At 44.0% G+C, this 27,442-nt stretch overlaps 1 protein-coding gene across 6 annotated transcripts in view; it reads left to right on the top strand.

Annotated features, from left to right (window-relative positions):
* Nucleotides 1–23,414, top strand: part of Egfr (epidermal growth factor receptor) — a 226,427-nt gene extending 203,013 nt beyond the window's left edge. For 5 of the 6 annotated variants that reach the window (XM_075680693.1, XM_075680690.1, XM_075680691.1 and 2 more), the window contains 18 exons: nt 382–451; nt 1,363–1,487; nt 1,886–1,973; nt 2,079–2,180; nt 2,559–2,810; nt 3,595–3,713; nt 4,416–4,551; nt 5,681–5,821; nt 5,936–6,034; nt 6,616–6,801; nt 7,722–7,785; nt 7,902–7,993; nt 9,207–9,282; nt 9,409–9,555; nt 10,586–10,866; nt 14,138–14,339; nt 16,229–16,408; nt 20,473–23,414. In XM_075680693.1, the coding sequence (XP_075536808.1) occupies nt 382–451; nt 1,363–1,487; nt 1,886–1,973; nt 2,079–2,180; nt 2,559–2,810; nt 3,595–3,713; nt 4,416–4,551; nt 5,681–5,821; nt 5,936–6,034; nt 6,616–6,801; nt 7,722–7,785; nt 7,902–7,993; nt 9,207–9,282; nt 9,409–9,555; nt 10,586–10,866; nt 14,138–14,339; nt 16,229–16,408; nt 20,473–20,837 (2,725 nt within the window). In that variant the 3' untranslated portion in view covers nt 20,838–23,414. The remainder of the gene's footprint in view (nt 1–381; nt 452–1,362; nt 1,488–1,885; nt 1,974–2,078; nt 2,181–2,558; nt 2,811–3,594; nt 3,714–4,415; nt 4,552–5,680; nt 5,822–5,935; nt 6,035–6,615; nt 6,802–7,721; nt 7,786–7,901; nt 7,994–9,206; nt 9,283–9,408; nt 9,556–10,585; nt 10,867–14,137; nt 14,340–16,228; nt 16,409–20,472) is intronic. The other variant, XM_075680695.1, reaches the window with a different exon arrangement.
* The last annotated feature ends 4,028 nt before the right edge of the window (nt 23,415–27,442 follow it).

The following is a 27,442-nucleotide window of genomic DNA, read 5'->3' as shown; positions in this document are numbered from 1 at the left end:
TCCGTGCTGGGATAAACCTCGTCCCAAGATAGTGTCAACCGAATGCTATTGCCAATCCTTGCGAACACTAAACAAGTAGAGCATTAGGTGAAGCGTGGTCCCGCTGCAGCAAAAGGGGGGGACCCAGTGCTCTACTGCAGCATAAAGTTTGTTGTGGAAGTGTGTTTTGTGTACACCTCGCACATTGCAAGTTGCCTGTAGTGTGTGAGTGATGGATGGTGTCCCTTCTGTTATTCTTATATTTTCCCTTATAAAGTAAAAAGGTACAGTTATTCTACTGTGTTTCTGGGACAGCAGTTCCAAGATGTTAATGAACTTATTGCAATATTCAGTAACAAGTTGCTTTCAAAGTAGTAATTATTTCTTCCTTCTTCTCTTCAGCATCTACGATGACGGGAACTTTGTGTGCAAGCACTGCCATGAAGAATGTCTCGGTGAATGTTCTGGGCCTGTAAGTAGTTCTTCCGTGTTTTTTGTTTTTTGTTCACGGTGCTCTTGGACTTAAATTAACCCCTTAATAGCCTGTTTAAAGGTATCAGGATGATTTTTTGTTACACATGTCATGTTTCGCACTTTTTTCCTCCTTTCAAAACTTTATTGATATTCATATTGCTGACTTGTGGAAGCACATATGCATTCTTTAAAGAAAACACATGCACATGCGCACACAGGAAACGCTGATGAGATGATTTTTGCGAGAGGTGGAGGAGGACACATCTACCCATTGATGATGGGAGAGTTCCCATCTACCTGAAAGTGGCATGAAGCTACAGGTTGTAGCTTCTTGCTTGTTACATTTAGATGAATGACAACTTTTCCTTTGGTTTCACATGTTTTAACCTAGTCTCGGTAAGCTCGCCCTATACCAATAACCTTCCTGTTAAGAGCGCAGGCATTGGCCAGAGCTATGCTTCAAATGCACTGTTTCATTGACTGGATGAAGAACTCTGTAGTCATGCCACATGCTATTTGCCATGCTACAGTTTAAGAGATTTCTGACAATACTTCTGCATGTATTGTTTTATTGCTTCGAACTGTTTTAAATGTCTTGTTTCCAGTTTGGTAACCTTCCGCCTTCAATTTGTGATGAGCATAAATGTTTTTACAGTAGATTTTAAGTGGCAGGTTTCAGAACTATTTTAATAGAATCAAACCAGCAAGAACCACTGCATCATGTTCGTTTATGACATCAATTTTTGCAGTGTTTTGTTGTAGTACTTGGAACAAGATACATTGTGGTATAACTGCTTGTTTCTGTGTAAGCTTTGCAATTCTGGTTCAATTTTTAATATGTTCGTAAGCTTAGATGAAGTCGCATGAAATTAATGATGCATTCCTCCTTTCCTGTGTTCATTGCAATAGGGACCTGGTAACTGCAGCAAGTGTCGACATGTCCGTGATGGGCCTTACTGTGTCAAGGAGTGTCCTGAATCAAAGTACAACCAGTCAGGCTTCTGTATGCCCTGCCATGAAAACTGCGTTGGGGGGTGAGTACTTAGGGGCCACAATGTAGTTACTTACATTTGCAAATGATTTTTCAGCTGACCTGAACGTACAAGGGACAAGAAGTGCAACTTTTGAGTGGTTTTACCATTCTGAAATTGCATTTTTCATGCGAGGGCACTGAAAAAGAGGGCTCTAGAATAATTTTAAGCACTTGGTGTTCTTTAATATGCACCAAAACCCATGTGCTGAAGTCCTCATGTATGACAACATCACCTTTTGTTGGATGTTGCAATTTGACCTGCATATCATTTGTCCTCAATGTTCTTCAAAACAAACTGTTTACTTCTTGCTTGTCATATTGCCTTGTGTTTAACATTAGGCTTTCGTGCATTATGGCTGAAATAACTTATCTGTTTATGATCTACACTTTATTTGTTAGGTGCACTGGACCAAACAACACTGTTGGACCGGATGCTTGCAACTCTTGCGAGAAGGCAATTGTCAGTGCCTATGACCCCAATGTCGTGGTAAGTTCTGCTCTACTCAAAGATTGAGGAACACCCTTTGTCGAAAACTGCCTGGAAGGTGACCGTCTACAATCTCTTAACTGCTGACACCACTAAAAATTTCAGGAGCAGTGTCTGAAAGCGGATGAAGCCTGTCCAGATGGATTCTACCATGAATACTTTGGTCCACAGGAAGAGGGAGCTCTGAAGTCCTTGACTGGAAAATCGGTACTTTCTATGTTATTCCCGTAACACATTCTACTTGCATGTATATTTGTAATGTCTTATGCAAGTCTTATTAGATGTTTATTCTTGTATGTGTTGTCATAACGCATATCGTATAGAGATTTCATTGTGCTTTAGGTGTGAGTATAAGACCCACTCCCTTTGTAACAACCGTTTATGAATAGCATTGACTTGCAATTGTAAATACACAAGGTCTCATAAAAATAAAGAAGCTAGCCACTTTTGAATGACGTGGGCACCAAGTAGAAAGGAAGTTATGTTGCGCCTTTTCATTCTGAAGGAAGGAACTTGTGCAAAGTAAGAATTTATACAATCTTTTTATCGGGTGTCAAATGAATTTTTGCCCTTCATTGTCTCCAGGTCTGCCGCAAGTGTCACCAGCGTTGCAAGAACTGCACATCTTACTCCATACATGTCTCGGTCTGTGAGTGCCTACACTACAGCAGTGGAGAGCAGTGTGAGGATCGTTGCCAAAGAGATCACTTTCCTGACGAGGCCAACCGGCGTTGCCTGCGGTGTCACGATGAGTGCCGAGGATGCTACGGACCTACGGCAGCCCACTGCACCAATTGTCGCAACTTCCGCATCTATGACTCTGAAAACCGCACTCAGGTTGGTGCTAAAAGAAACTTGAGAACGCTTTTTCCATAAACGATACCTTCCAGAAATAATAGGCTATATGTGGCAATTCATTTTCAGGGCCAAGAACTTACTTTATAAATTCATGGCATAATGTACAAATACTATTAGCAACATCTCCTAGGAGGCAAACGAATTGTCCCTATTGAGCATAGGGATCCTGTCTTGTCGATACAGTTGTATAGACATGCCAGACTTTCTATTTGCACCATGGCCTACTTACTGAAAACTTCAGCAGACTGAAAAAGCCCAAAACGTGGCCTTTCATGCAGGTGATCACATTGAGCACACGCATATAGATGTACTGACTCTTCACTAATCTTGATTTCTGTTATGCTGTCTGCAAGAAGCCCAAGTACTGCACAGTAAGGTTTGTGCAACAGTTCAGCAAAGCTACAATGGCTGTGTTATTTTCAGAATTTGATGTGTGACAGCTTCTCTAAATGGATCCATTTGTGAGGCATTTCTTTCTTGCATCTATTTGTGAAAGACAGTCTGCTGAAATAATTTTCATTTATTACAACACCAGTAAGCATTGTTGCCTAAAGTAAATCTGAAACTTTTGGGTTTTAGTTGGCCACCACTTTGACTTGATACATCAAATGTGCTGGTATTGAAATGCTGGTTTGTGAAAATGTGTGAATCAGTGATGATAGAAATAGAGGCAGGTCATGGCATTCGTTGTTAGGTTGACACAGTTGCCTGTTGTACTGCTGTAACACATCCTTATTTTTTTCTTTTTTGTGCACCACTGCAGTTCAACTGCACTGCCACATGTCCTCCTGAGAAGCCATACAAGGTCTTCGATGACACCACAACGAAGGATCCGCACTGCTCTGAAGAAGATCCCAACCAAATGGCTCTGCATGGCAGGACGTAAGTGTTGACAACCCTTCAGCATTGCCTCTCTATTCATACTAACCAGATCCATTGCAGGATTTAAAGTGTTGACAACCCTTCAGCATTGCCCCTCTAGTCATCATCCTGCATGGAAACTTGTTTGCAGCCGCCTTATGATGACAAATGCGATTACATTAGCTATGGTAATAGGCCGTTTCTAAGGTTGCAAAGGTAGGTTTGGTTTCGTGTCCGATTGTAATGCGCCGAAATTTTCAGAACAATTCGAAAAGAAAAGGTCTGCGTTAGAACGAGGTGAATAGGCTAACCATTCATTGCAAGATGTTTTCGACTGTAAAGCTGCCAAAGGCAGTTCGAAAGTGTGTGCATTTTCAGCAGGAGTTTTATCGTGCGTGCATTGTCCCCTAAGTTCTGCCAAGACAGATACTGCAGCCATTGAAGTCATAAGTAGGGTCAGGCATCTGCTGACTAGTAAAATTTGAATTAGCCTGTAGGGTTGCTACCATTGCTATAGAAAATACTTGCATACATCACAAAGTACTGAGAGTGTTCATTCTGTCTTAATTTTCTGCACGGTTTACCATCACAAGCTATGTTGAATGAGCTAGCCCTGTGTGACATGCTTCTGCAACCTTACTCTTGTAGCTACCAACAAGACATTGTTACAATAGCAGTGACTTCATTTTGTACTTCTGTTTCTTCCTTCTCTTTCAACCTCAGGGAGGAAGATCATCTGCCTGCAATCCTTGCCAGTGCCGGCGGTTGCATCCTGTTGCTGGGCATCTTTCTGGCTGTGTTTAGCTACCATTGGTTCCAGCGAGCCAAAACCAAGGAGAACACCGTCAAGATGACCATGGTAAGACAGCTGCTATACTTTGCTCACTCTTTCTAGAGATGAGTGCGCTAGAATTCATATCTATGAAGACATCCAGAATGTCACTAGGCCTGAACAGCAACATTGAAGCTGCGTTGCTGTCAGCTTCAAGTTAAACTGCGCAATGCATAGTGCACAAAGCGAGGCACAGAAATGGCAGGAACAACCAACCCTGTCGTTAGTATGTGCTCGTCCCAGTCATTCCTGTGATTCGCAATGTCCACATAACATTGCACAGTTTTATTCCAAGTTGATATGCGCCAACTGGCCTGATACAGTATATTAATGTGTTGCAATCCTTATGTTAAACAGAATTGTAGGTCCTGGATTTCACACCTACTTTCTAGTTATTTCTTGATTACAGAAACAGCCAGAAGCCAGAATGCTACTGCAACAAGAGTAGCATCCTTCTTCAGTTTTTCGGGGGCATTGTGTATGACATTGTGTATCTGGAATGAGTCAAGAGTTTCCATTTGAAGCTAGCACTCCTTTCTTACTCTTTCTGCTAAGGTGGCATAGTGCAGACAATATAAAATTTAGGAAGGGTAACATTCCCAGAATGTTGTGAAATGCTTGGTGATAGTTTTGCATAAGGGTTAAGAAGTTTTGACCGCTCTTTCTTTTTGTATGTTTGTGCAAGTTCTATCCTCGCCTGATTCTCTCTCTTCTTTCTCTCTTTTCTCTCCTTTCTTCTTTCAAGAACTTGTAAGTGGATTTTCATTCCTTGTGATTGCAAAGCTTTCTGAAAAACTTTTCTTTATTCGTTATACTAATGCACTCTTCCTTAACAGGATTGTGCATGCTGAATGTTGTATTTAAGGTTTTGCGTCATGGTGATTAAAATTATGTTCATAATTATAAAAGATGCATTTTTTTTTTTGCTGCACACAGAATGCCACTGCGTGTTTTTAGATTACTTGGTAGCTCCATAAACAGTGTAGGTATCCTGATGTTTCGAACTCTTTGTCACCTACGAGCTTCAGAGCAAAACAGTTCTTTATATTCTTTGCTACACTGCACGGCTTTTTGTGTGACTACGATTGCGGTGCGACAAATGTGGATGTAATCTTCAATGTTGAGTGTAGTAATGTGATATTTCGTTTTTGAACAGCGCATGAGCGGTTTTGAAGACAACGAGCCTCTGAAGCCAACAGATATCAAGCCCAATCTTGCCCAGCTAAGAATTGTCAAGGAAGCAGAACTTCGCAAAGGTGGAATCCTTGGCTACGGAGCCTTTGGTACAGTCTACAAGGTCAGTTCTTGTTGTGGTGTTCTTGTTTGTTGTTCACGCCCTTTGTGTTTCATACTGAACAATTTTCGTGGCTTCAGTATGCCCCAAGTCTTTAAATTGACCTTTCTTATTCAGGGTGTCTGGGTGCCCGAGGGTGAAAATGTGAGAATACCTGTCGCCATCAAAGTTCTTCGCGAGGACACAGCACCTAACACAAACAAGGAGTTTTTGGAAGTGAGTTCACTTGTTTGCTCTTATCCAAGAGTTCTTTCTGATGCTTGTGTTTAAACATGACTAGCATTGAAGCAAACCTACGTACAGGTAATTAATTACAAGAGTTCTTCTGCACTTTTAATTTTTCTGTAGATTCGACAAAATTTTGTACACACACTACTACTGCAAACTACAAATGAAATATAATAAAGAAAGAGCGGCAGTGCCAGAAGGTAGTGAAATGCTTGTTGTTCTTTGTGGAATGTGAGGCACGTGACTTTCCCTGCTATGCTTTTATCACTATTATTTCTTGGAGAGAGCATCTCCATGCTGAATGAAAGTGGTTGCGAAGCAGAGCGGGATATGGCACCTCTGGACAAATTTTTGAAAGATTCTTATTTTTCTCTTCATCATTGATTCGCATGCTGCCGGGCTGCCACGATTATCTGGATCAATCACTCAGTGTAATTGATGATGGGAACAGAATCGTAGGGAAATAACTGTTGCAAAATATTGTCTATTGTGGTTCTTTTAGCGCAAGTTGGAGCATAGGAGCCTATCGGCTGTTTTATGAATATGGCTGCTGCTTGGTTTCTTTGCAGGAGGCGTACATAATGGCGAGTGTGGACCACCCGAATGTTCTCAAGCTGCTGGCGGTTTGCCTAACATCACAGCTGATGCTGGTTACACAGCTGATGCCCCTTGGCTGCCTCCTCGACTATGTGCGCAACAACCGGGACAAGATCGGCTCCAAACCACTGCTCAACTGGTGCACCCAGATTGCTCGGGTAAGCTGATAGCAAACAACATATTGCAAGTTAAGCGCGAATGAAGTTAACACTTCATTCGGCTGAACTCTATGTTCATTAATGCATCTCTTTAGAACATCCAGGTAGTACTTCTGAGCAGTGTGTGAATGGTATTGTTGTTCCCATCTCGGGGTGATTTCAGATCGATCCTTAGAATGGGAGCAAGTTTATGTCTCAGCTCCCTAACTATTGCGGTACTCATTCATTAATTTGTAGTATAGTTCTAGTGAAGAAAAGCCCTTAGTAGTTTGCTTTATGGGAAAAAGCCGTGTTCTTAACTCATTTTAGATTCCAGAGAAGTGTTTCGGAGGTTGCAGATTTTACTTGCCAGTTAATTGTCTTTCTAATGCCATGTGCTCGCAAAGTATAGACTTTCAAATGTGCTTTTCTTTTTTACATTTGCGATATTTTGGGGCAATAGCAGAAGTACCTAGACCTTTCATGTGATGCATATATCAAACCTATATATATTATGTGTGAGAATTTGCAATTTCTCCAAATTTCTACATTCTTTTACTTTATATAAGTGATAATTAAGTGATAATTCATTAATTGCCTAATTGGACCACTAGGTCTCATTAACGTTCGCATCTTAGTGGGCAGTATAGCACAGATTATAAGGATCTGAATGTTTGAAACCATTGTCTACTCTAGTATCCATCTGTATTGAACTCCTTCAGAAACTGACTGCTAGTGTTTTATAGTTATACTTGCATCTGCGCACAGCCGAAGAGGGCATTTCTGTAAGCTTTCTTTTCTAGTTTCAAAAAGATTGTTGCAGAGGGCTTTAGCAGTTTCGAATCCAGTTATTACCTTAAAGAAGATTTAGCAAGTTTGCTTTGACAGTGTGTGTACTCTTAATGAGAGTGTCTCAAGCTGAAGTATGCTTCTTTACTCAGGGTATGGCCTACCTGGAGGAAAAGCGCATGGTTCATCGCGACCTTGCCCTAAGAAATGTCTTGCGTAAGTGTGTCTCTGTTTTGTATCTGCTGTTTGCCAGGAGCTTCCTGCATAACTTTAAATTCCCTTTACATGGGAGGCTGCATTTACTGACAATCTTGTGCCATCCTTCTTTTCAGTTCAAACACCCGGCTGTGTGAAGATCACCGATTTCGGTTTGGCTAAGCTGCTTGACAACAATGAGTTTGAGTACAAGGCAGCTGGTGGCAAGGTACTATTACATGTTTCCTTTCGTTCATTGTTTCTTGCTCTGCAGTATACAGTCGCCGACCGTTTATTCAGACTTCACGGTGACTCCGGAAATTTCCGAATAAACAGGTGTCCGAGAAAGCAGATTAAGAAAAAAAAAAGAAATTCTTTATTTCCACGCACTTATTCGGGCTCGGCAGTAGGCTTGAAGAAATCGTGAATGCGCCGTTGCACACTGTTCCGTTTACGCGCAATCAGATAAGCCTGAATCTCAGAGAAGGTCATACGGTCACTATAGGGGGCTGAAAGCACAGTCACTGCTTGTACATGCTCCGCATGCGACGGCAGTGTAGCACATGGTGCGTCATCTTCCGACTCGGGAGTCATCGTCCGGCGGTGCAGCAGAAACCTGATGAATGATCTCGCCGTCATCGAGTTCTGCGCATGTCAGTACAGCAGCGTGAGCACCTGTGAAACTGTCAAATGAGACGGTGTCCGTAACCACTGCACAGGTTTCGGCAGAACACTTTCAACGTCAGTAGGGTGCACATCGGAAGGTGACAAATCCTAGGCTCCCGGCACCCACTTGACGGCATTCCCCAGCGCAGTCTGCACGGGCACTGTAGGTGCCATTAGACACTTTACGCTATGTTTCCGTATGCCACATTTCATCACCGCAACCTCGACACAGCACAGAAAGCAAACATCACCACGCCATCACGCCGATACCAGTCGCACAAACGAAAAACGTGGCCTACCCACAGCGTCAGGCACAAAGAAACAAACAAATCAGCTGCTGGACTGTCTTGACATGGCTTACTAAGCTGAGACTGGAACTGCTGTAGCCACGAACCAGGCAGAAACGATGATGATGAGCGGGGATTTGCAGTAGCGCCACTTCATGGGGCAGAAAGGAGGCTCCGTTCAAAACAAAAATGGCATTCAGCAAGTCGAACCATGCACCGGTCAGAGTCGGTTCAAGGTGCTTTCGATCGAGTTGGCTCAAGGAGTGTCCGAAAAATCAGACGAGAGTTTGCAAGGTGTCCAAACTTTCGGCAGTTGTTACACATTATGGTTTATGGGGAGAATGGCGGTGCAGCGAAGCAGACCGAATAATCGAGCATGTCCGAATTTTTGGAGTCCGAAAAATCAGTCAGCGACTGTATTTTGTCCAATGTGCCAATTCTTTATTTTGTCTTGCACTCACAATTTTGTTATTCCTTTGTGTACTTCAGATGCCAATCAAATGGCTGGCATTGGAGTGCATCCAACACCGCATCTTCACACACAAGAGTGATGTCTGGGCATTCGGTAAGTTCCCCTAGACTCACATGGTTACATTCTACTCGCATAATTACAAAGTGGTCAAATAATGAAGCCCACAATCTTCTTACCTGCCTGCCTGGAAAGTGAATTGCCTGCACTGCATTATTGCAGGTGTGACTGTATGGGAGCTACTGACATATGGTATGCGACCTTATGAAAACGTTTCTGCACGTGATGTACCCGACCTACTCGAGAAGGGAGAGAGGCTCAACCAGCCATCAATTTGCACCATTGATGTCTACATGATCATGATCAAGTGTAAGTGTAAATTCTGAGCTTTTTCTTGTTGCCAAACAATGACATTTCATTGAACCATCGGACCAAGATTTCTTTATTTTCCTTTTTCTTTTCTTTTTTTAACACATTTCTTTCTCCTCAACAATCAAATAATAACTCTACTAGCACTGTTTGTGATGCACCCATTGAAAAGTATCCAATGAAGGTTTATTTGGGGGCACATAACTTTCATGTGCAATGGAACGCCTTTTGAACATAATAAAAGAAACGTTGCTGATCTGCTAACGAGGCTTCTCTGAACTGTGAGCCAAATATTATAACACTGCATGCAGCAGGAAATTTAGAATCTGATGTCAAAAGCATTGGACAAACGCTTGCTCTCGCATACGTGATGTCGCCATCGAAAGCTGATCGAAAGCAGTTGGCCAACCAATGCTGTTGACTGTTTTCGTGACCGCAAGAACATTGTCAGTAATACATAATTGCTAATATTTAGTTAAATAAAGGAAAAATATATATGTCTGTGATCTCAAAAAGGAATAAAAATTATTCCATACTTGCATGGGGCGCGTAGCTGCGTCTGCTGCATGTGGCCTCTGACATGGCAGTGGCATACTGCGATATTGCGGATGCCACAGAGTGCCACGATGAGCCCTTTTGCCACCGCGACACTCCAACTTTTGGCCAAGGCTTTGCCCTCTTGGCTGCTCTGCTGTGTAGCTTCCAGCGCGCTAGTGGAGACAAAAAGCAAGAGAAGGCTGGATATCGGTGTAATAACTCACAGCCGAACGGTTTGAAAAATTTTTGCTGCATGAGATTCGTGGGATGATGTACATTTATAATGAGGACATTCTATGATTAGTTAGAAAAGTATTCCAGGACACCTTTAAGTTTGCTTGTAAAATGTATGCGCAGGTGTTCACCTAATAGGAGAAGCACAAGTTGAAATCCTGGATTTGCTATTGTTTGACTCTTGAATTATGCTTTCACTTCACTATATTTTTGTCCATTTATCCTATCTGTTTAACAAATCTGTCTTGCATCTGCACAGGCTGGATGCTTGACGCTGGGTCACGTCCCTCCTTCAAAGAGCTGGCCGAAGAGTTTGCCAAAATGGCTCGCGATCCAGGGCGTTATCTGGTCGTTCCTGGCGACAAGTTGATGCGGCTACCCAGCTACACTCCGCAGGATGAGAAGGAGCTTATCCGGAACCTGAGCATGCCCATGGAAGGCTCGGAGGTCATCATGGATGCTGAGGAGTACCTGCAGCCCAGAGCTCAGCCCAGCATGCTCTTGGGTGCCGAGCAGGCTCCACCACCTACACCGATCAAGGTAACGAAGCTGTAGAGCTAATAGATTGTCTGGTTTATGAGAGCAGACTGCAGCTAGTGCAAAGATTGATGTATTAAGATTACATGTGATTTGTCTAGTGTAAATAGTGCTGTGTGTGTCCCTGTGTGTCTTCTTTTGTCCCGTCTTTTAATCGCGCTACCGTAAACCCCTTGAAGTAAATGCCTGCCATCAGTGTGAAGCATTCTTGTCCGAGTCAACCAAGTTTCTGTCGTGTATCTGGTGCCTGGCCTTTTTCGCAAAGCAACCAGTAAAAAGAATGAATCTGCGGTTTGCATAGTTATCTTAGCATTCCGGCTTGAAATGTCATTCTGCCTGAATTGAATTGAAAGCTTTGTGGCCCAGAAGAAAGTGTGTCGAATTACACAATTGACTTTGATGTCAATGCACTTAATGAGAAGCTGCTTTGCATCAAAGGCTGGGCATCCTTGCTTTAGATTTGAGGTTGCACTTTTAATAATAATACGAGGGTCCGCTCAAGTGCCATCCCACTCGGCTCTGGTTTCTCCTAGAACGGTCTAGAAACGTACATTGTGATTGCTCTGCCCTAGACATCTGCACATTTCTAGAGATGCGCATACCCAGTGCGTGCCGCCCCCCTCCCACACGCACACACGGACAGAGAGAGGGAGACCAATAGGATACACACATTGCAAGAACAGTAACCTTTCGCTGGAGAACACTGATATGATTTGTAAAAACAATTCTCTATGAAACCAAGCATGCTTCGCATTATATAGATGTCAACTGGAGACGAGTCTACTTAATCTTTTAATAAGTCGTACATAGGAGGGAGGAAGAAGTATTGCATTGGCCTTTGTTCCCCTACCTGTGTGCGTGCCTATGATGCCAAGTGCTCTTAATTGTTCTTAATTCTTCATTAGATTTGTGCTGCTATAACATTGCTGCTCATAAGCATGATTGGAATGGAATGCACACAGGTCAAGTTTTAGTGTATGTCGGTTATCATCTGTAATGGTGCTGTTTGCCATGGGTTGTGCTCAGTGGTAGCATAATAAGACTGCAAATACCTACATGGCTACAGATATACACAATTATGTTATAGGCTATAGAGATTTTATCAATTCAGTGTTGAACTCTTAGATCAATTTCATTCATTTTGAATATGTGCCTTTAAAACCTGGAACCCAATCGACAGCAAACAATCCAACCACAGCAAACAACCCAATCCACAGCAAACAGTTGCACAATATATACATTTTTCTAAACTATAGCTTTCACGGGTTCTGAATGCCTCAGTGAAAGATTTTCCTTTATTAGATCTACTATTTGTCTTGAGTGCATATTTTTAATATAGTGTGGCTTAGTTGAACTTTCCAAGCCAAACAGTTTTTGTGATGGGCACAGAACTTTTTAAGATACAGTAGAATATGTTTCTGGGAAAGTTAGTTTAAGGTGACGGGGTGCATATTAGCATGACTGAGGAAACAGTCTTTTGGAGCAGGAAGTAGGAAAGGAAGGAACAGAGCGGGCACTTTCCGTGTTGAGAAAAATATCTCTTTGCAAATGAATTCGAACTACTTGACGCATTGCTGTATCTTTTTAACGTGACTTTCTGCATGCATGCACATGCGTTTTATTCTTTCCACTTTGCTTTATGAATAAACAGTTGGAAGTTTATCATCTTCTCTATTCCTTCCTACTCCCTCCTAGTGAAGCGTTTCTTTTCTTGTCACACTAATATGCACCCCCTAAACAACTCGAAGGTAGTTTGTCCTGTGTGATAAGTACTGTAGTGAAACAAATAGGAGTGGCAGGACGTACCACAAGGACTAGTGGCCTTTCTTGTTCTGTGTTCAATTTTCATGTCAGCAGAGAAGGGCACAGACAATGGCAATACTTGCAAATGAAATACAGTAGAACCCCGCTGTTACGTTCCTCACTGCTGCGTTTTCCCGGCTGCTACGTCGTTTTCATCCGGTCCCGGCATAGCTTCCATAGGATCCAATGTATAAGGAACCCCGCTGTTACGTCGTAGCTGTGAAAACGTTCCCGCATGATACGTCGCAACTTAGCCCCCCGAACCCGCCTGGGCTAAAGTAGGCAACGCGCTCCAACCGCCATTTTGGCTTTTGACGAGTTTTGGCCGGGCTTGGCTATGGAACTGGCTGCAAGAAGCCGCACGCCAGTTCGAGAGGCCGCCATCGAATTGGCGTGCGGCTTCTTGCAGCCAGCTCCATAGCCAAGCCCGGCCAAAACTCGCCAAAAGCCAAAATGGCGGTCACATACGACGACTACGTCGCCGTAGATGTTGTTGACGGGACGTCAGAGTGTCAGAGCATCGCCGAGATCGTTGGGATCTCAGTCGCGAGTGAAGTCGCAGACTGCGATGCACGAGCCGCATGATGCCGGGGAGTTGCCAAATCGTAGCTTTCGAAAAGCCGTTGCGGCTCTGGACCTCCTCCGCAGGTACGTCGCACCTCACAGCGACGCTGACAGCAATGCGGCCTTCCAGGCTATTGAGAAACGTGTGGTGATTTCTAGCGAGCGAATGAAACGGCAAGCCACAATTCTGGACTTTTTTTTAGGTCCTAAGCGCACTCTGTGGAAATAAACTGTCTATAGTTGAAGCTGCACTTTTTTTCATTCATTTTCGGAGCTTTCCTCACTGTTGCGTTTTCCCGGCTGTTACGTTTTTTTTCCCCGGTCCGGTGAAAAACGTATGAACGGGGTTCCACTGTACATTATTAGTATTGTAACATATTATCATTGTGTATTAATTTAATATTCTGTAGGGTGCACTGGTAGATGCACAAATATTAGATTCAGGTAAGATGCTTACATTGGTCAACAAGTCCAGAAGCCACCTGGCCCAACATTATGCGAGTTGCGGCTGCTTGCTGTTTGAAAAGGTAGATACCTTGTTTTGTTACAAAAGGAAGGGTACTCAAGGAATTACTGAAGCTTACCATATATTCCAAGAACTCTGATAATTATGTTAGTTGCTTGTCTGTTGCTTTGTCCGCCAAGAAAATAGACCATTTGGTAGACACATGCTTAGTATTGCCTTCTGCTCCCCCTCTGTCATTCCTTGTCCGGTTTTTTGAGCATGCGCAATGACTGTATTGATCTATTTATTTATCATTTTAATTAAGTCTTTCAGTTGCGTGCGAGTAGCATTGCTGTCTATCCCCGTTATTGTGTGTTCTGTCTGTGACCCATTGCGCCACGATGAATCTCTACCATCTAGCCCAACTTTAAGTTCTTCTTACATATCAACCTTTGTTGGCAGAAATTCATGGATGACCGCGGGTTCGAGGAGGATCCCTCTGTTGGAGTTCCAAACCCAGCCGAGTTCTTCCCTGCCAACATGGTTCCACATCCTGACATGAATGGGGGCTGCCACGCCAATGGTATGAACCCTCGCGGCCGAGAGAACAGCCTCAACCAGCGCTACTGCTCTGACCCGCTAAAGCTCCTTGGAAAAGATGCTGGTTCGTCTGCGCTTCCTAATTGTTTCAAACATGCATGCTTTGCCTGCTTGCTTGCTTGCTTGCTTTGACGGCCATGTATGCTGAGTGAAAGTTTGTTGCCACTGCTGCTGCTTTGCGACGAAATTGGTGTTGCACTTTGCGCAGTTCACTTGTACTACGAGTGGAGCCAACTAGCCAACTATTGTCCCGGAAAATTTTATATGAATTGTGGGAACAGTGTGCTGCAATGCAAATGAAGCAGTTCTGTACCGTAGTTGATAAGTTTAAGGCAACACGTGTGCATATGGATTTGGATTTACTCTTAAATTGAAATGTGGGCCTCACCTAGAACACGGTGCCTATGATATGCAGCATGATCATCACATGTTCTAGACAAGTTTGCAGGGGGAAATATGAATCTTTAGTGTGCTAGCCATAATGTTCAAGTGCATAGCTTGGATGCCGTTTTGGTAACACTTACATGATAGTGTGCACCCATATTAGCTCAACTTGGGTGTCTTGCTCTACGTGCACATGTTCACAAGTAGCAGCTTATCAGCAGGCATTGTTGAAAATACCAAAGGCTGCTTACTCTATCATTGTTGTCAACAGTTTCGAATGCTTGTACATACTTGTATGGCATAATAGTTAGGATCTTACTTGTAATGTCAATAACCCCTTTAACTTTAGGTTCTCAAGGGAGGTTATTAAGATTCCTGGAAGGGTGAAAGGGACCCTGACCACCCCCCTTCCGCCATTGAAGGCTGCACGATAAATCAATGTCACTAACTGTTGTGAAGATTTGTACTTCCCGATATTTCTGCACTGGCTCATAAAGACACTAAAGCCAGGCTTCTGGGATTAATTTATCTGTGAAACTCCACGCTACTGCATGCTTACCATTGCAATGAATCTTTTGCATGCCATTTGTCTCATGCATGAACACTGCATGAGAGTGGTTGTCAAAATTCAGGATGAGTGATGAACACTTGAGCCATTGGTTGACGTTGTGTAGGAACCAAAAGCACTTCTGTGCTTGCAGTATACATTTGCACTTTTTTGGCAATTGTGTGACATTTGTGTGACCACAGTGCTGTGTTGGCATTATGTTTTGTGTTTTCTCTGACTGGTTTTTTCTACTTGGTCAACTTAAACAGCAAGGTCATAGAAAGTTGTGAGCACCTAACGTGAAATGTTGTGTGCAGTTTATTTTAAATATATAGAAGTAAACTGAAATAAACAAGCAAAGTAGAAAAGTTTGATATATCATGGAATTATATATTACCGTAATTACAAGATGTTGGAAATTAAAGGGGAGCCTGGTCTGCCAAAGCCACTTATTTCACAAGTGAGCCGCTTGTGTGAATGTACAAGAGAACTATAAAGGGTGATTTTTTAAAATGGTCACGAGGATAGGTGTGAAGACACTAACTATGCAGATGTGGTGGCTCTGTCCAATTAGTAACATTCCCAAAGGGCACGAAAAGGGTGGCTGGCAATTTGTCAGGCTCATTTCAGGCTCTTGTAGCCACGTGCCAACTACTTTCAGCAAGACTCCAACTTTCATGTACAATTTTGTCATTACTCTCTGTTCTGCGTACCATGAATGCTCGGCCCATTTTTATGACATCTACTCCTCCATTTTTTTCATCTTTGCATAACACTACATTAAAATTAGTCACTTATTTGATATAATACAGTATCTCATACACATTCTGACGTAGATATATTCAGGTTAAACTGTATCATTATTTTCTTTGTCCCAGAATTTATAGACAGTTGTTCTAATTTGTGAACACAAACCTTGATAAAAGATAGTCCCATATATCCTGCTTCATAGCACAGAAAGCAAAGTGGACACACCACTTTGGCAGCTCATGTCTTGCACTTGTTTCCAACCCATCTTTCAGAGGAAGGAGATGACGATGCCTTCGTGCACAATGCGGCAACGCTTCCCAAGGGATCCAAGCCAAGTGACATGCGCATGTCCCTACCGGTGGATGAGGATGACTACCTGATGCCTTCACCCCGATCCAAGGGCCTCTCCACCACTTACATGGACTTGATTGGGGACAGTCGCTACTCAAATGGTGAGTGTTTTTCACAACTGTAGCAAAACTGTGGGGTGGGGTGGTTGCACAGGATACAGTGAAGAGACACAGTAATGTCCAGTCTGCAAGCTAGCATTCACATTGTATTCAGATTTTTCCTATCAAATCTGCCAGAAGAAAACAAAATGCCCTGCATGAGATCACATCAACATTTGAATCGTGCACAGCTGGCTTCAGATTTAGTATCTCTGTCATAGTTTATGTAACACAGCGACTGCTGTTGTATATTTGAACTGTTCACTTCCCGACACTTTCTATCAAAATTGAGCTCTGTAGTAGCAGAGCGAGCCCAGTGGTGGCAGCACACCCGGCCACCATGCAAAATATACACAAACTGACATGTGAATGTCCACTTGTAGCACTAAAATCGCATGGAAGCGATTTAGATTGAGCTAGCACTCTTTAGGTTGTGTGTGCACTTTATTAAAGGCCAAATGCAACAAAATTCTGAACTGTATAAAAAGCCCCGTTTCAGTTCATTTTTACATACGATAGCCTCTGTGGAAAATTTTACATTTGAAATGCGAGTGGGTGCTTCGCAGAACGCTCGCAAAAATCTTTTTTCATACTGAAACTGAAAAAAAATAATGCCGCCATTACCACTCGCCAGAAGTGACATACTATTTATAGACTGTAGAGAACCAGTGCTCGGGTCATATGCTTCCCCTGCTTTTATACCGTTCCAGTGTATCAGCGAACAGGTCCCGTACGTGTGCTAGCCACAGCGTTACTATACTCTGCTAGCTGCTTTATGTGCTGTACCCGTGCAATAATAATACAAAGTATTCTTCTTGAAATCAAGCCGGTTTTCTGCATCTGGTTGTCAACATTCAACAAGCGGTGCCTTGTTCTATCTCCGCTTCAAGAACAAGAGGACATTGGAGTGACCAAGCTAAAGGTGTAAATATAGTCTGGGATAATGCAGACGCGATCCACTCGCGTCACAGTTGGGCTTCGTTGGTAAAAATTAGACGCTGTACAGTCTAGCATGGCTGGTGCATGAAAAGAGCATGTCCTATCTCATGCTGAAGCAGAGCGCATCGTGAAGCTAGCTTAGCTGACCAGCACCATGCCGGCCTATATACAGTTCGGTATCACAGAAACTAGTGCTTCGGCAAACAACAAAGCACTCGCTCGCTGCACATTTGTGCTCTTTTGTTGCGACAACAACTGATGACTGCGCTGCTGTGGTTCACATTTAATGCGCACGGTAAAAAATTTTAGCGATCTTGGCGTCTCCGGCATGATGTATCCAACCAGCTTCATTGGCAGCTGACTGGCACGCTGGAAATGCGAGCCTCATTGACTAATCAAACAAATACTGCCATCTGTAGTAAAGGATGAGAGGTAGCTGAGAGACTGCATGGCCTGGCTAGAGAGGTGTACCCTCCAGCCCGGCAGTGAGCTCGGCGCAACATGCGCGTGGTCACAGCCAGACAGGCCGGTCTCCAGCCGTGGTATAGTTCCGCTCATTTTTCTCTGGTGGCAGCATTACATTCCTGCATGGCTTGCCACTGCATCTACACCACAGCCACCGCTTCACATTCTCCTTTGTGACAAATGCAGCATGCAGTTCATGCTGACAGCATTTATAGTGCTGTGTCAGAAAAAGGCTTCCATTCCATCCGATGTAGAGATGCACAAAATGTCTCAAAGATGGATGCCCTACTGGAAATGATCGCACGAGAATATCGCCCCTGAATACAACTTACCTTGGCTTTTTGTGTGCCATCGCAGCCTATAGTGCTGATAATCATCCTGAGAAAGCGTTTGGCAAGCAGATTTTGCACGCGTAAGGGACTGTAGAAATGTAGAAATGTAGCTTGGGCAGCTTTGTCAAGTGCATTTTACATGCTTGCGTGTGTTGGCTGGCCTGCATTTCAATTGCCTGCTGTGGCACGATGTACACTTGCGCTCTGAAAGCTGGGACAGGAAAGATGTGTTCCGCTTTCCTCTACTCAGTGCTGCGTACTGCACAGCCATCACTCGTGTTCACAAGTACGTTTTCAAGCATGCTATGGCCACGCAACATGTAGGCGTTCTTGCAACAGCTCAAATCACGTGCACAATAAGCAACCAATCTAAGAGAGACTCCCATCAACTCGCAAATGCTGAGCGAACAACGCAACTTGGGCGCAACTGAGAGATCAGCAGTTGTGTTCGTTTCTCGGAAACTTTTGCCATATCCGCATCACTACCACTTACTGCCATGTACACGTGTCGTCTGCTTAGGCACTATTTAAAGGCTGTTAATAAGAAACTTAGACAATTACCAGCCCTACGGCTTCGCCATGATTGTGCTGTTAGTATATATGCTAAGCATGTATAGGCAATTCAGCGCAAATGAAATTTCGTTGCAGTTGGCCTTTAACAGCAGAAGAGCAAGAAAGAGAAACTCTCTGCCCAGATTTCATTCGTGAGTGTGTGGAAAAGACAAACCTGCTCTGAACCAACTATAGTGGAATTTGCCACTATATTTGTCAGGCTATATTGTAGATTGCTTGCTTTGAATTCTCTATTTTTGCTCAGCTGAGAAAGTTGTGTATTATTGAAAACAATTGCATTTGAATGCTAGACATCTTTTCTTCAATCTCCCTGGCATCTAAGCTGCAGCTCTGACAACATCATTCTGCAGTGTTCTGCAGTCGTTTCACAGATTTCGATAAAAGGATTTCCAAGTTTATTTTTCGATAGGAATTGTCATTATTTTTCGTAGTTGTGTCTTATAGTGTCTTGCATATAACAGGAGTTTCTTCAGCAATTCAAAGTTTCCATTATCATCTATTTTACATCTGTGTCACTTCTTTGCTGCTTGTCTAGTGACTGTCAGCTTATGATGTACGACCCATTGCATGTTAACTTTCTGTAGGCACAAATATTCACACATACGACTGTAGCAATTAACAAGAAGAGGAATCAAGGAAAGGGGCCCGATTTTTGTTAGGCACAATTAATCATATGAAGCCAACAGTCAACCACACCTAGAAAAGTATAGGATAAATTATTTGTTTTATTTCATATGTAGAAATTATAAACAAACAGAAATGAAAGTTCATGAAAAATTCGTGGTCATGAGTTCTAGTGCTGGCTAACACTTCCAGGTCTAGAGTTTGCACACATATAATGCTCAAGAAAGTGTATTGGAAAATAGTGCTACGATAGCTCAGTAGGAAGAGCATTGCACACATAATGCGAAGACATGGGTTTATGTCCCAGCTGTGGCCAGTTGTTCTTTCATCCACTTTCATTTTTCTTTATTTATGACATTTGTGTTTGAAATAAAAAAGGTAATTTACCCTGTACTTTTCTTTTGTCATTGTCTACTGACTTCATGTGATTGTGTAGCAGTTAGTAGTATATACGGACCTAGCCTTCTAGAATCTGGATCTAGACTCCCAGAAGAAGTAGTTGTAAAGAACATTGTGCATTATAGCCTCGTCTGTGTATGGTGACAGTTACATAGGAGTACAGCCTATTAAAAAAAATATATTTCATGGACATCGCACAGTGCAGGAAGACGCAAAAAGTTTCTCATCACGATAGAAAAATACATCTGTATTTTTGAAATTCTACTTAGCGCTTTCCTGCATTGATTTTGCTGTTATATTGTATTTCATGAAGGCAATGTTTGTGTGCCTTGTTGCAAATGCTCTGTCCTACAGAGAATGCAAGAAAACACTCGGTACTGCCATTATTTATTTGTCACAAGAGCACACATTGGAGACTTTTTCGTATAGTTAAGAGGCTGCTAATAAGAAAAATTTTTTTATGCCCTTGCCTTTTCATATAATGCAACAACGTGCCAATTTTTATAGAGACAATAATTTTTTAGGTACTGTTCCAAGTTGGCCAGACATCATGACCATTGTCTAATAGGAGTTCTGAAAATGCATAAGTGTCAGTAGCATAAGCATTCTGCTTCTTCAATTCTTACGTGGCCAGCTTTGTGCTTTGTTCCGAGTACCAGTATTGGTGCTGGGAGTTTCTGAAGATCTAACCCCAAGAACGTCACTGATCACTACTTTTTGTGTTGCATTTTGCAGGTGTTGATGGCCTTGACCCCCGTCTTCAGGGCTACAGAGGCTTTATGCCAGACTTTGTTCCTCCGAATGGGCAGGGGCCGCTGCAGGGTGTTGACAACATTGAGTACCACCTCATGAATCGCAACGGACCTGCACATCCAGTGGCAATGCAAATACCTCGTGACCCGGGTCCCCAGTATGTGAACACCTGCCCCCTGGGTTCTCCGAACACGGTGGTGCCCCCTCAACAGCCCGGAGTGGTGACCCGCAAACCGCACAGCTCCGATGAGGACACCGATGACCACGAGTATTACAATGACTACGACCGACTCAAGCGGGAACTGCAGCCGCTCAACCATCGTAGCCGGAGTGAAACAACGGTCTAGTGACAGTCAGTGCTCCAAGCTGTGCGTGGGACAGAAACTTGTCGCTGCAGTCATCCAGTTGTAGCCAGGCAGGCTGTGGAAAAGCTACTGCGTCTCCTTCATGGTGAGAAGGCAGACTCGGTCAAGTCAGGGCTGTCTCTGCTGGTATGGCATGTAGACAACAACCAAAGTGTGTGTGTGCAGGGGGCAGCTGAGAACTTTGTTCGTTCAAATGTGGCTTCTTCATTATTCATTTCACTCCACCTAAATGATGAAGGTTGCGGGCAAAATTCTGAGAATGGTAGAAATTTTTTCTGTAGAATGTGGATCCAGATACTGAATTTCATCATGTCTCTTGTGTATAGGCATTGCAATCTGGTTTAAATCATTTAACTGTTGAGTTAGATGGGGTCATGAAAAAAGAAAGTTGGATCTTGGCCAGTCATTATCTTTGATGGAAAGCTCACAAAGAAATGGTAGCGAGAAAAAAATTGACTCAAAGTCCCAGATGTCGCTCGAGTCCAAGGACTTTGGGCCGTCACCTGAGGCCACCACAGCAAGAACTGCCGGACTATTCTTTAATAATGTTTCTTCTTCTTCAAAGTCCACTTACCAAAGCACTACGACAGTTGGCACAAAGTGGCAGAGAAAGCTCTCCATTTATCTTGGAAAAGTCTTTCTAGGACCGCAGCTGTCGGCAGAACACACAAAAATCTTCATGCAAAGCATCGAGTGATCTCAGTCGTGTCTCCTGACAAAAGGCTTTTCGTTTGAAAGCAGCCAGCAGTGTGCAACAAAGAACTCTGCATCTGAGTGAAAGTCTTGCATTTGTTTCGACGCTAGCACCTTCAATTGCCGTCTGCTTCTGGTCACTTCAAGTCACCTCGCCAAGGCTTCAACAGTGAACGCAGACTGTGACCATTGTTGACTGTGGGTTATAACAGGACTCTGGAAAGGCAAACGAAGACGCGTCACCGTGGGACCAGTTATCACTTCCAGGAACTTGATATCTCCCATGTGCTATTTATTTTGGTGGAACACACACAAGACTGTAAAAATGGAGTTAGTTGTCTTCATTGAGGACTGTGCTTCCTTTTAGAAAGGTCACTAAAGTTTCGTGCAGTTTGATGTACATAGTATACATAACTCTCTCGTCTCTTCTTCTTTTTTTTTTTTAAGTGCATACCGTTTTGTGTGAGCTGTGCCCAAAACATTGCCACTGTAGTCTTTTCTTTGTCCTTTATTTTTGTGCATCAACTTGCCACATTGTGCTACTAAGGAGTGTTGTTTGTTGTGTCTACTCCCATCCTGAAATTGTTCAGCTGTCTTTCCCGTTCCCTGTGGCTTGATTAGCACATTGATGTCTTCCGTGCCTAACGACATCAGCGGGTGCATGTAATGCATAAGCTTTCAGTATTACAACTCATCCGAGTGCCATAAGACATTGCTATCACTTCACTAACTCGTGCAACAACAATTGGTTGACTTATTGATTTCCTACAGACATGACGATTGTTTTGTACACGTTTTCAAGCTTTTATGAACATATTTTAAGCAAGGCTTGAGGAAAGCCTGCATTTACAAGGACTTTAAACATCAGTACACAAGATGCATGTGTGCGCAAAGATTGGGCTATTTGCTGTCAAACCGTGAATGATGTCCGCTATTGAAACCTGTAGCAGGGTTTGGTTTTGATTTCCTCTCTCCTTTTATGGGGCATACCTGGTGATTTCTACTCAAGCAGCTGAAGGGCATGCTTGAATCACTCCACTGGTTGTGAACGTTTGTAAAGAGTGCATTCGAAGAATGGTTGAATGCAGAGGATGACTCATTTTTCACACCTTTGAATTTCAGTGAACACAGTCATGACATGTGTAAAAAATTTTTCAGATGGTGGAAAAGTGTACCTTATATTTTTTTACAGATACATGACTTTAAATCTTCTGTTGTGTTGTGTGTGATGCAGCAATTGTTGCCAGAGGTTTACGAGTAATGGTTCCTGCAAGCAAAGGAGCTGCTTTGAGACTTCTTTTTCTGTGTTGCACCATTCCAAGTAAAGTACAATAAAATTTGTAGAAGGGACCAAAATAAATTATTTTAGCATAGGAACTGTGTTAAAAGCGCAAGGTTTTTATGTTTGGTGCCTGCAATGTCACTCTTTCCTTTCAGGTGTGAACTACTCATTGTAGTCTAAGACTCGTGTTTAACACTGCCTCATGATCATTGTAACAGTGTTTGACTTCCCACAATGCTGCAATGTTTGCCTGTATATACGTACATTTTAAAACTTCTCAACTGGTTTCTACAGGAAAGCTCTGACAAATAAGCTCACCTCATTAGGCTCAGCTAGCTGCATGTGACTGCATGTTATGTATGTATTGTACAAAGTGTGTTTTATCAATGCCTGTTGAGTTCACAGGCATTTCATTTCAAGTTTTACATAGTCCAGTTAGAAGCAGTCAAGGGAACACATCTAATGTGACTGCTCCCAATGTGGGGCACCTCTGCAGAAGAGAGCGGAAATTTTTACGGATGAGAGATGTATTTGCTATATGGTACATTAATAAAATTACTTGTCCAAAAAAAAAGGATTCCATGATTTTTTGTGAGCAGATATTGTCACATGGTAGTGATGATGAAGAGCAAGAAATTCTGCCAAAAGTGCGAGTTAAGAATGTAGCTCTATATTGGGCGAACTTGTGCTGAAAAGTACTTCCAACACTTAAATCACAATGATAGCGGTGAGTAAGTCCCTGGTTGTTGGAACATAGGTTGAATGACTGTCGCTGCTGGTTGAGTTTGTTCGCTATTTATACGTCTCACCACACATTACAGATTAATTGCTGGTGCTCACGTAGATTCACGGCCATATTGCGTAGGCAGTGGTGCCATCTTTGAGCAGTCTGCATGCCGACTTTGGTGAGCACTGCACATTGTAGGGCAAAGTGCTACATTTATAGTGAACAGTATGCGCACCATACACCAGGGGCCGCCACAGGCTCGCCGCCATTGAATGCCTTCTGAATTGAGAGCAAGCAATGTTCCGTGGATAGGCCGGAAATCGCTTAGTACTGTTTATTTAAAATGTGAAAGAGCAGAGGGAAGACGTGCTCTGTTGTGGACTACAATAACTGCAACAGAGACTTGAATGTGTAGGATGAAATTGTAAGCTTCATCTGAATCAGCTGCATAAGGAGTGTCCGTGTTTATGACCGTTTGCCACGCACACCCTTTCGCAAGGTGAGCACAACATGCTGCTAGCACTGGATTGCGAGTTGCCAGCAATGACTGGCAACCAATTACCGGCAATCGCTGCCTGGCTAACACCACATAAAGCAACAATACATTGATACAGCCATCACTGGCACAAAATATAGCAAAATGTTGAACTTTGATAACCATGCAAGTCAGCGCTACATCCTCCCCATGCAAACGCGACTGACATACTTGAGCAACTTTACTTTCTATAATGGCAAATTCAAACGTGGAATAATAGGCGAGCACCGCGAGTTTCTTTTCTGCGCCAGGAATCGAACAGCAGGTGTGTCATCGCTCGGCTACTTGTGAACATTTTTGTCCACGCGCGCGTACGCGACCACATGTTAATCTGCGTTGTAAGTAATCAGAAAACCTACCCAAGTTATGTGATCAACGGTGTCGAAAAGATATATGCAGTCGGAACCAACCACCGTGGTCAGAGCAGGTCGCAAACGGGCATTTCTGTGCGCGCACACACGCCTATACCCGAACGAAGTTGTTGCACGTATATAGTTATTGGAAACAAGCGCACAGTCGTAACAGCCCGACAAATCCACCACTGTAAAGACTACATAAAAGGTAAAAGCGAACATCCGGCCTTGTCGCCTTCAGCCAGTACCCAGGCTTGCAATGCAGGCAGAGTGGATAAATTAAAAGTATCATAGCACTATAGTTGTCTATGCAGCTTTGACCAGAGTTTTATGTTGTCTGCCATCTACCGCTCACAGTGCATGGCGGCCGAAATAGCAGTAGTCTGAACCATGCCTGCGGCAGCGTGGCCTTTGCGGCCATTGTGAACAAGATGAACCGACGCCAGTCACAAGGACAAGACGTTCATTTGAGGGCTCACCAGCCATTTGTGCGCAGGCGCGAGTAAGAGCGGGCATGAAAGATAAAATCTGGGGGCTTTTGCTCCTTGGCTTTGCCTAGGCACTACGGAGGAAGTTTTTTAGCGTGTGTTGTATGCGTTTGTCCCCTAGACATGCCGGCATTGCAGAGTACGGTCGAGTACACTCTGCCGCTGGCTGCCCGCGCGGCGAGGCAGGTGCACGGACACCCCATTTGGTGATCGCTGTATCTAAAGGGGCAAGGTTCTGACTGATGTATAAGCAGCGGGTCGCTTTTTTCGTAGCGACGATAGATTGGTTTTACAAGCACTACCCCAGGAGGGCACATGTAACCGGCAAACAGAGGTTTCAGGAGAGCACCTGAGGTTATAATAAAGCAGGCGGCGCAGGAGATCCAGGGCACACAAGGGGTAGCGGGTAGATCAAAGCTGGAAGCAGGGCGGCCCGTGGGTTGGGGCCGGGGAGGCCGAAGCGTGCTTGCTTGGTCACTAGGTATGTGCACCTGGTCAGGATGCAGTCGTGGTCGTTCTCATCGTAGCCTTGTCATCCGAATCTCGTCATGGTCGTTTCGCATTCCGCGAATACAGGGTTCGATTTGCACCTAAACCCGAATTTTCTTTGCAGCCCAATTGCTTTCGTTTGGTTACAGGAAGCTGTCTGAGAAATTTGGCATCGAGGCGAACGTTCTTTGACGCGTTCACGAATTTTGTTAACTTTTTACTTCCATCGGAAGTTCTCGCCCACGTCCCACGCAAGGCCAACGCACGAACAACGCCAACAACACAGGATTTTCTGCGCTACGGGACCCTTAATGATATCGTTCGAAAAAACTCGTGAGTCATTCCATTCTGTGAAGGTTGATGACGAGCGAAACTGTTTAGCACACGGCTCGAAGTCCTTGGTCTCGGGCGACATCTTCGGCTTGCCGGACGGCCCAGAGCTGGTTTTCCAAGTTCGAACGTTTGAGAGCCGCCTCCCAGCGGCGGCGCCCGCAGCTGGGGCCGCATCGGGAAGGAGCGAGCTCGAGCCTTCATTTACGCTGGTAACGGCGGCGGTTTCAGAGAAGTTTCAGTACCGTTGTTGTCGGCACATTCCCAGAGCATGTGTCGCAGCGTTGCTCTCTGTACGCACACTTTACACGCATCATTTGGGTATAATCCTGGGTAGCAGTGGACGAGCCATTGCATATTTCGCTTGCTTAGGGGTGTATGAGCCTTTGCTGATGGTGATAGTTTTTGTTGACGCAGAATAAGAATGCACGTAAGCCTAGCCTTTAACTGATTCGCTGTAAAAGGGAGAGAGATTGATGATGTGGTGCTTCGCCTATTGCAGAGTTGCGCGGGTGGGCGATCGAGAGCATGCTTTTTATGCGTTGCATATTGCAATCACTCAGTTCAGCCAAAGGTGGCTTTGGTTCAGCCCTTGGGCGCGGCCGGGCAGCCACCATTGACCTTTAGCGCAACCACGTGACCGCGCAATATGCAACGCATTCTTGGCTTAACCAAGCTAAGCCTGGCAATTTTTGTATGCAGCAGGGGCCACAGGGAAATTACCTAGGAAACTAGGATCTATGCCATGGAGGAAGGAAACTGAGGAGAGGCCCTACCCCCTCTGCGCTCTAGGAGAAAAGTGTGGAGGAAATGACGTAGTAGGTTCTCCTTTTTCTTGCTGGCCACGCCTTTCGATCCACAATGGCGGCTTGGCCACAATGGCAATGGGCCACAGTGGCTCCATATAGGAGGAGGAAAAAACTTTATTAAATCGAAATTGGAGTGGGAATTTGGGAGCCAGGCTGGCCGGTGGGCTAGGTTCCGACCCAGGGGGCCGCAGTTCTAGTAGACCAGTCCGCCAGCCTAGTCTTCCCTAGCATTCCGGATGGATGGATGGAAGGTAGGGGCGGCCCCTTTGAAACGGGGTGATGGCTGTTGGCCACCATGCTCAGCTTTTTATTTTTGTTTAGCTGTGTTGTAAGCAGTAGCGTAGCAACAGAGGGGGAAGGGGACGGGGGGCCGTAGGCCCCGGCTGCAAGGGGCCAGTGGGGGGGTGTCATATACGTCTGAAGACACCCCTTTTTCCGCCGGCTACACCCGGGGGGGGGGGTGACTGAAGACCTATGGGCCCCGGGTGCCAGACGACCTAGCTACGCCACTGGTTGTAAGTTATTAAAATTCGCCATTTTCTTTAAATACGTCTTCCTACACTTCCGTTTCTCGAAAGCGTGCGCCATCTCTCGGTCAATTTGTCACTAACACCAGATGCCACCACAATCGACTCTTGCAAGTCTGCACGTTTTTGTGTGTGTTACACAGTGTGTAATTCAAATTATAGCAGTTTGAAAGGTTAGAAGCATAGGCCTGATTAAAAGAAATATTTGAAATATGTATTCATTATAGACCTAAAAGGCAAAACTGCTTTCTTTTAGGTCCAGTAAAAGAAGATTTACTTCAAGTAGCGTGAATCACTCGCTTTAGGTGCGTGGTCTTCACGCGTGAGGCCTTTTAGCCGCCGAGGTATTTGCAT

The sequence above is a fragment of the Dermacentor variabilis genome, chromosome 2 (assembly GCF_050947875.1).
Source record: "Dermacentor variabilis isolate Ectoservices chromosome 2, ASM5094787v1, whole genome shotgun sequence".
In the NCBI taxonomy this organism is placed as follows: Eukaryota; Metazoa; Arthropoda; class Arachnida; order Ixodida; family Ixodidae; genus Dermacentor; species Dermacentor variabilis.
This window is presented reverse-complemented; position numbering and strand designations above follow the sequence as displayed.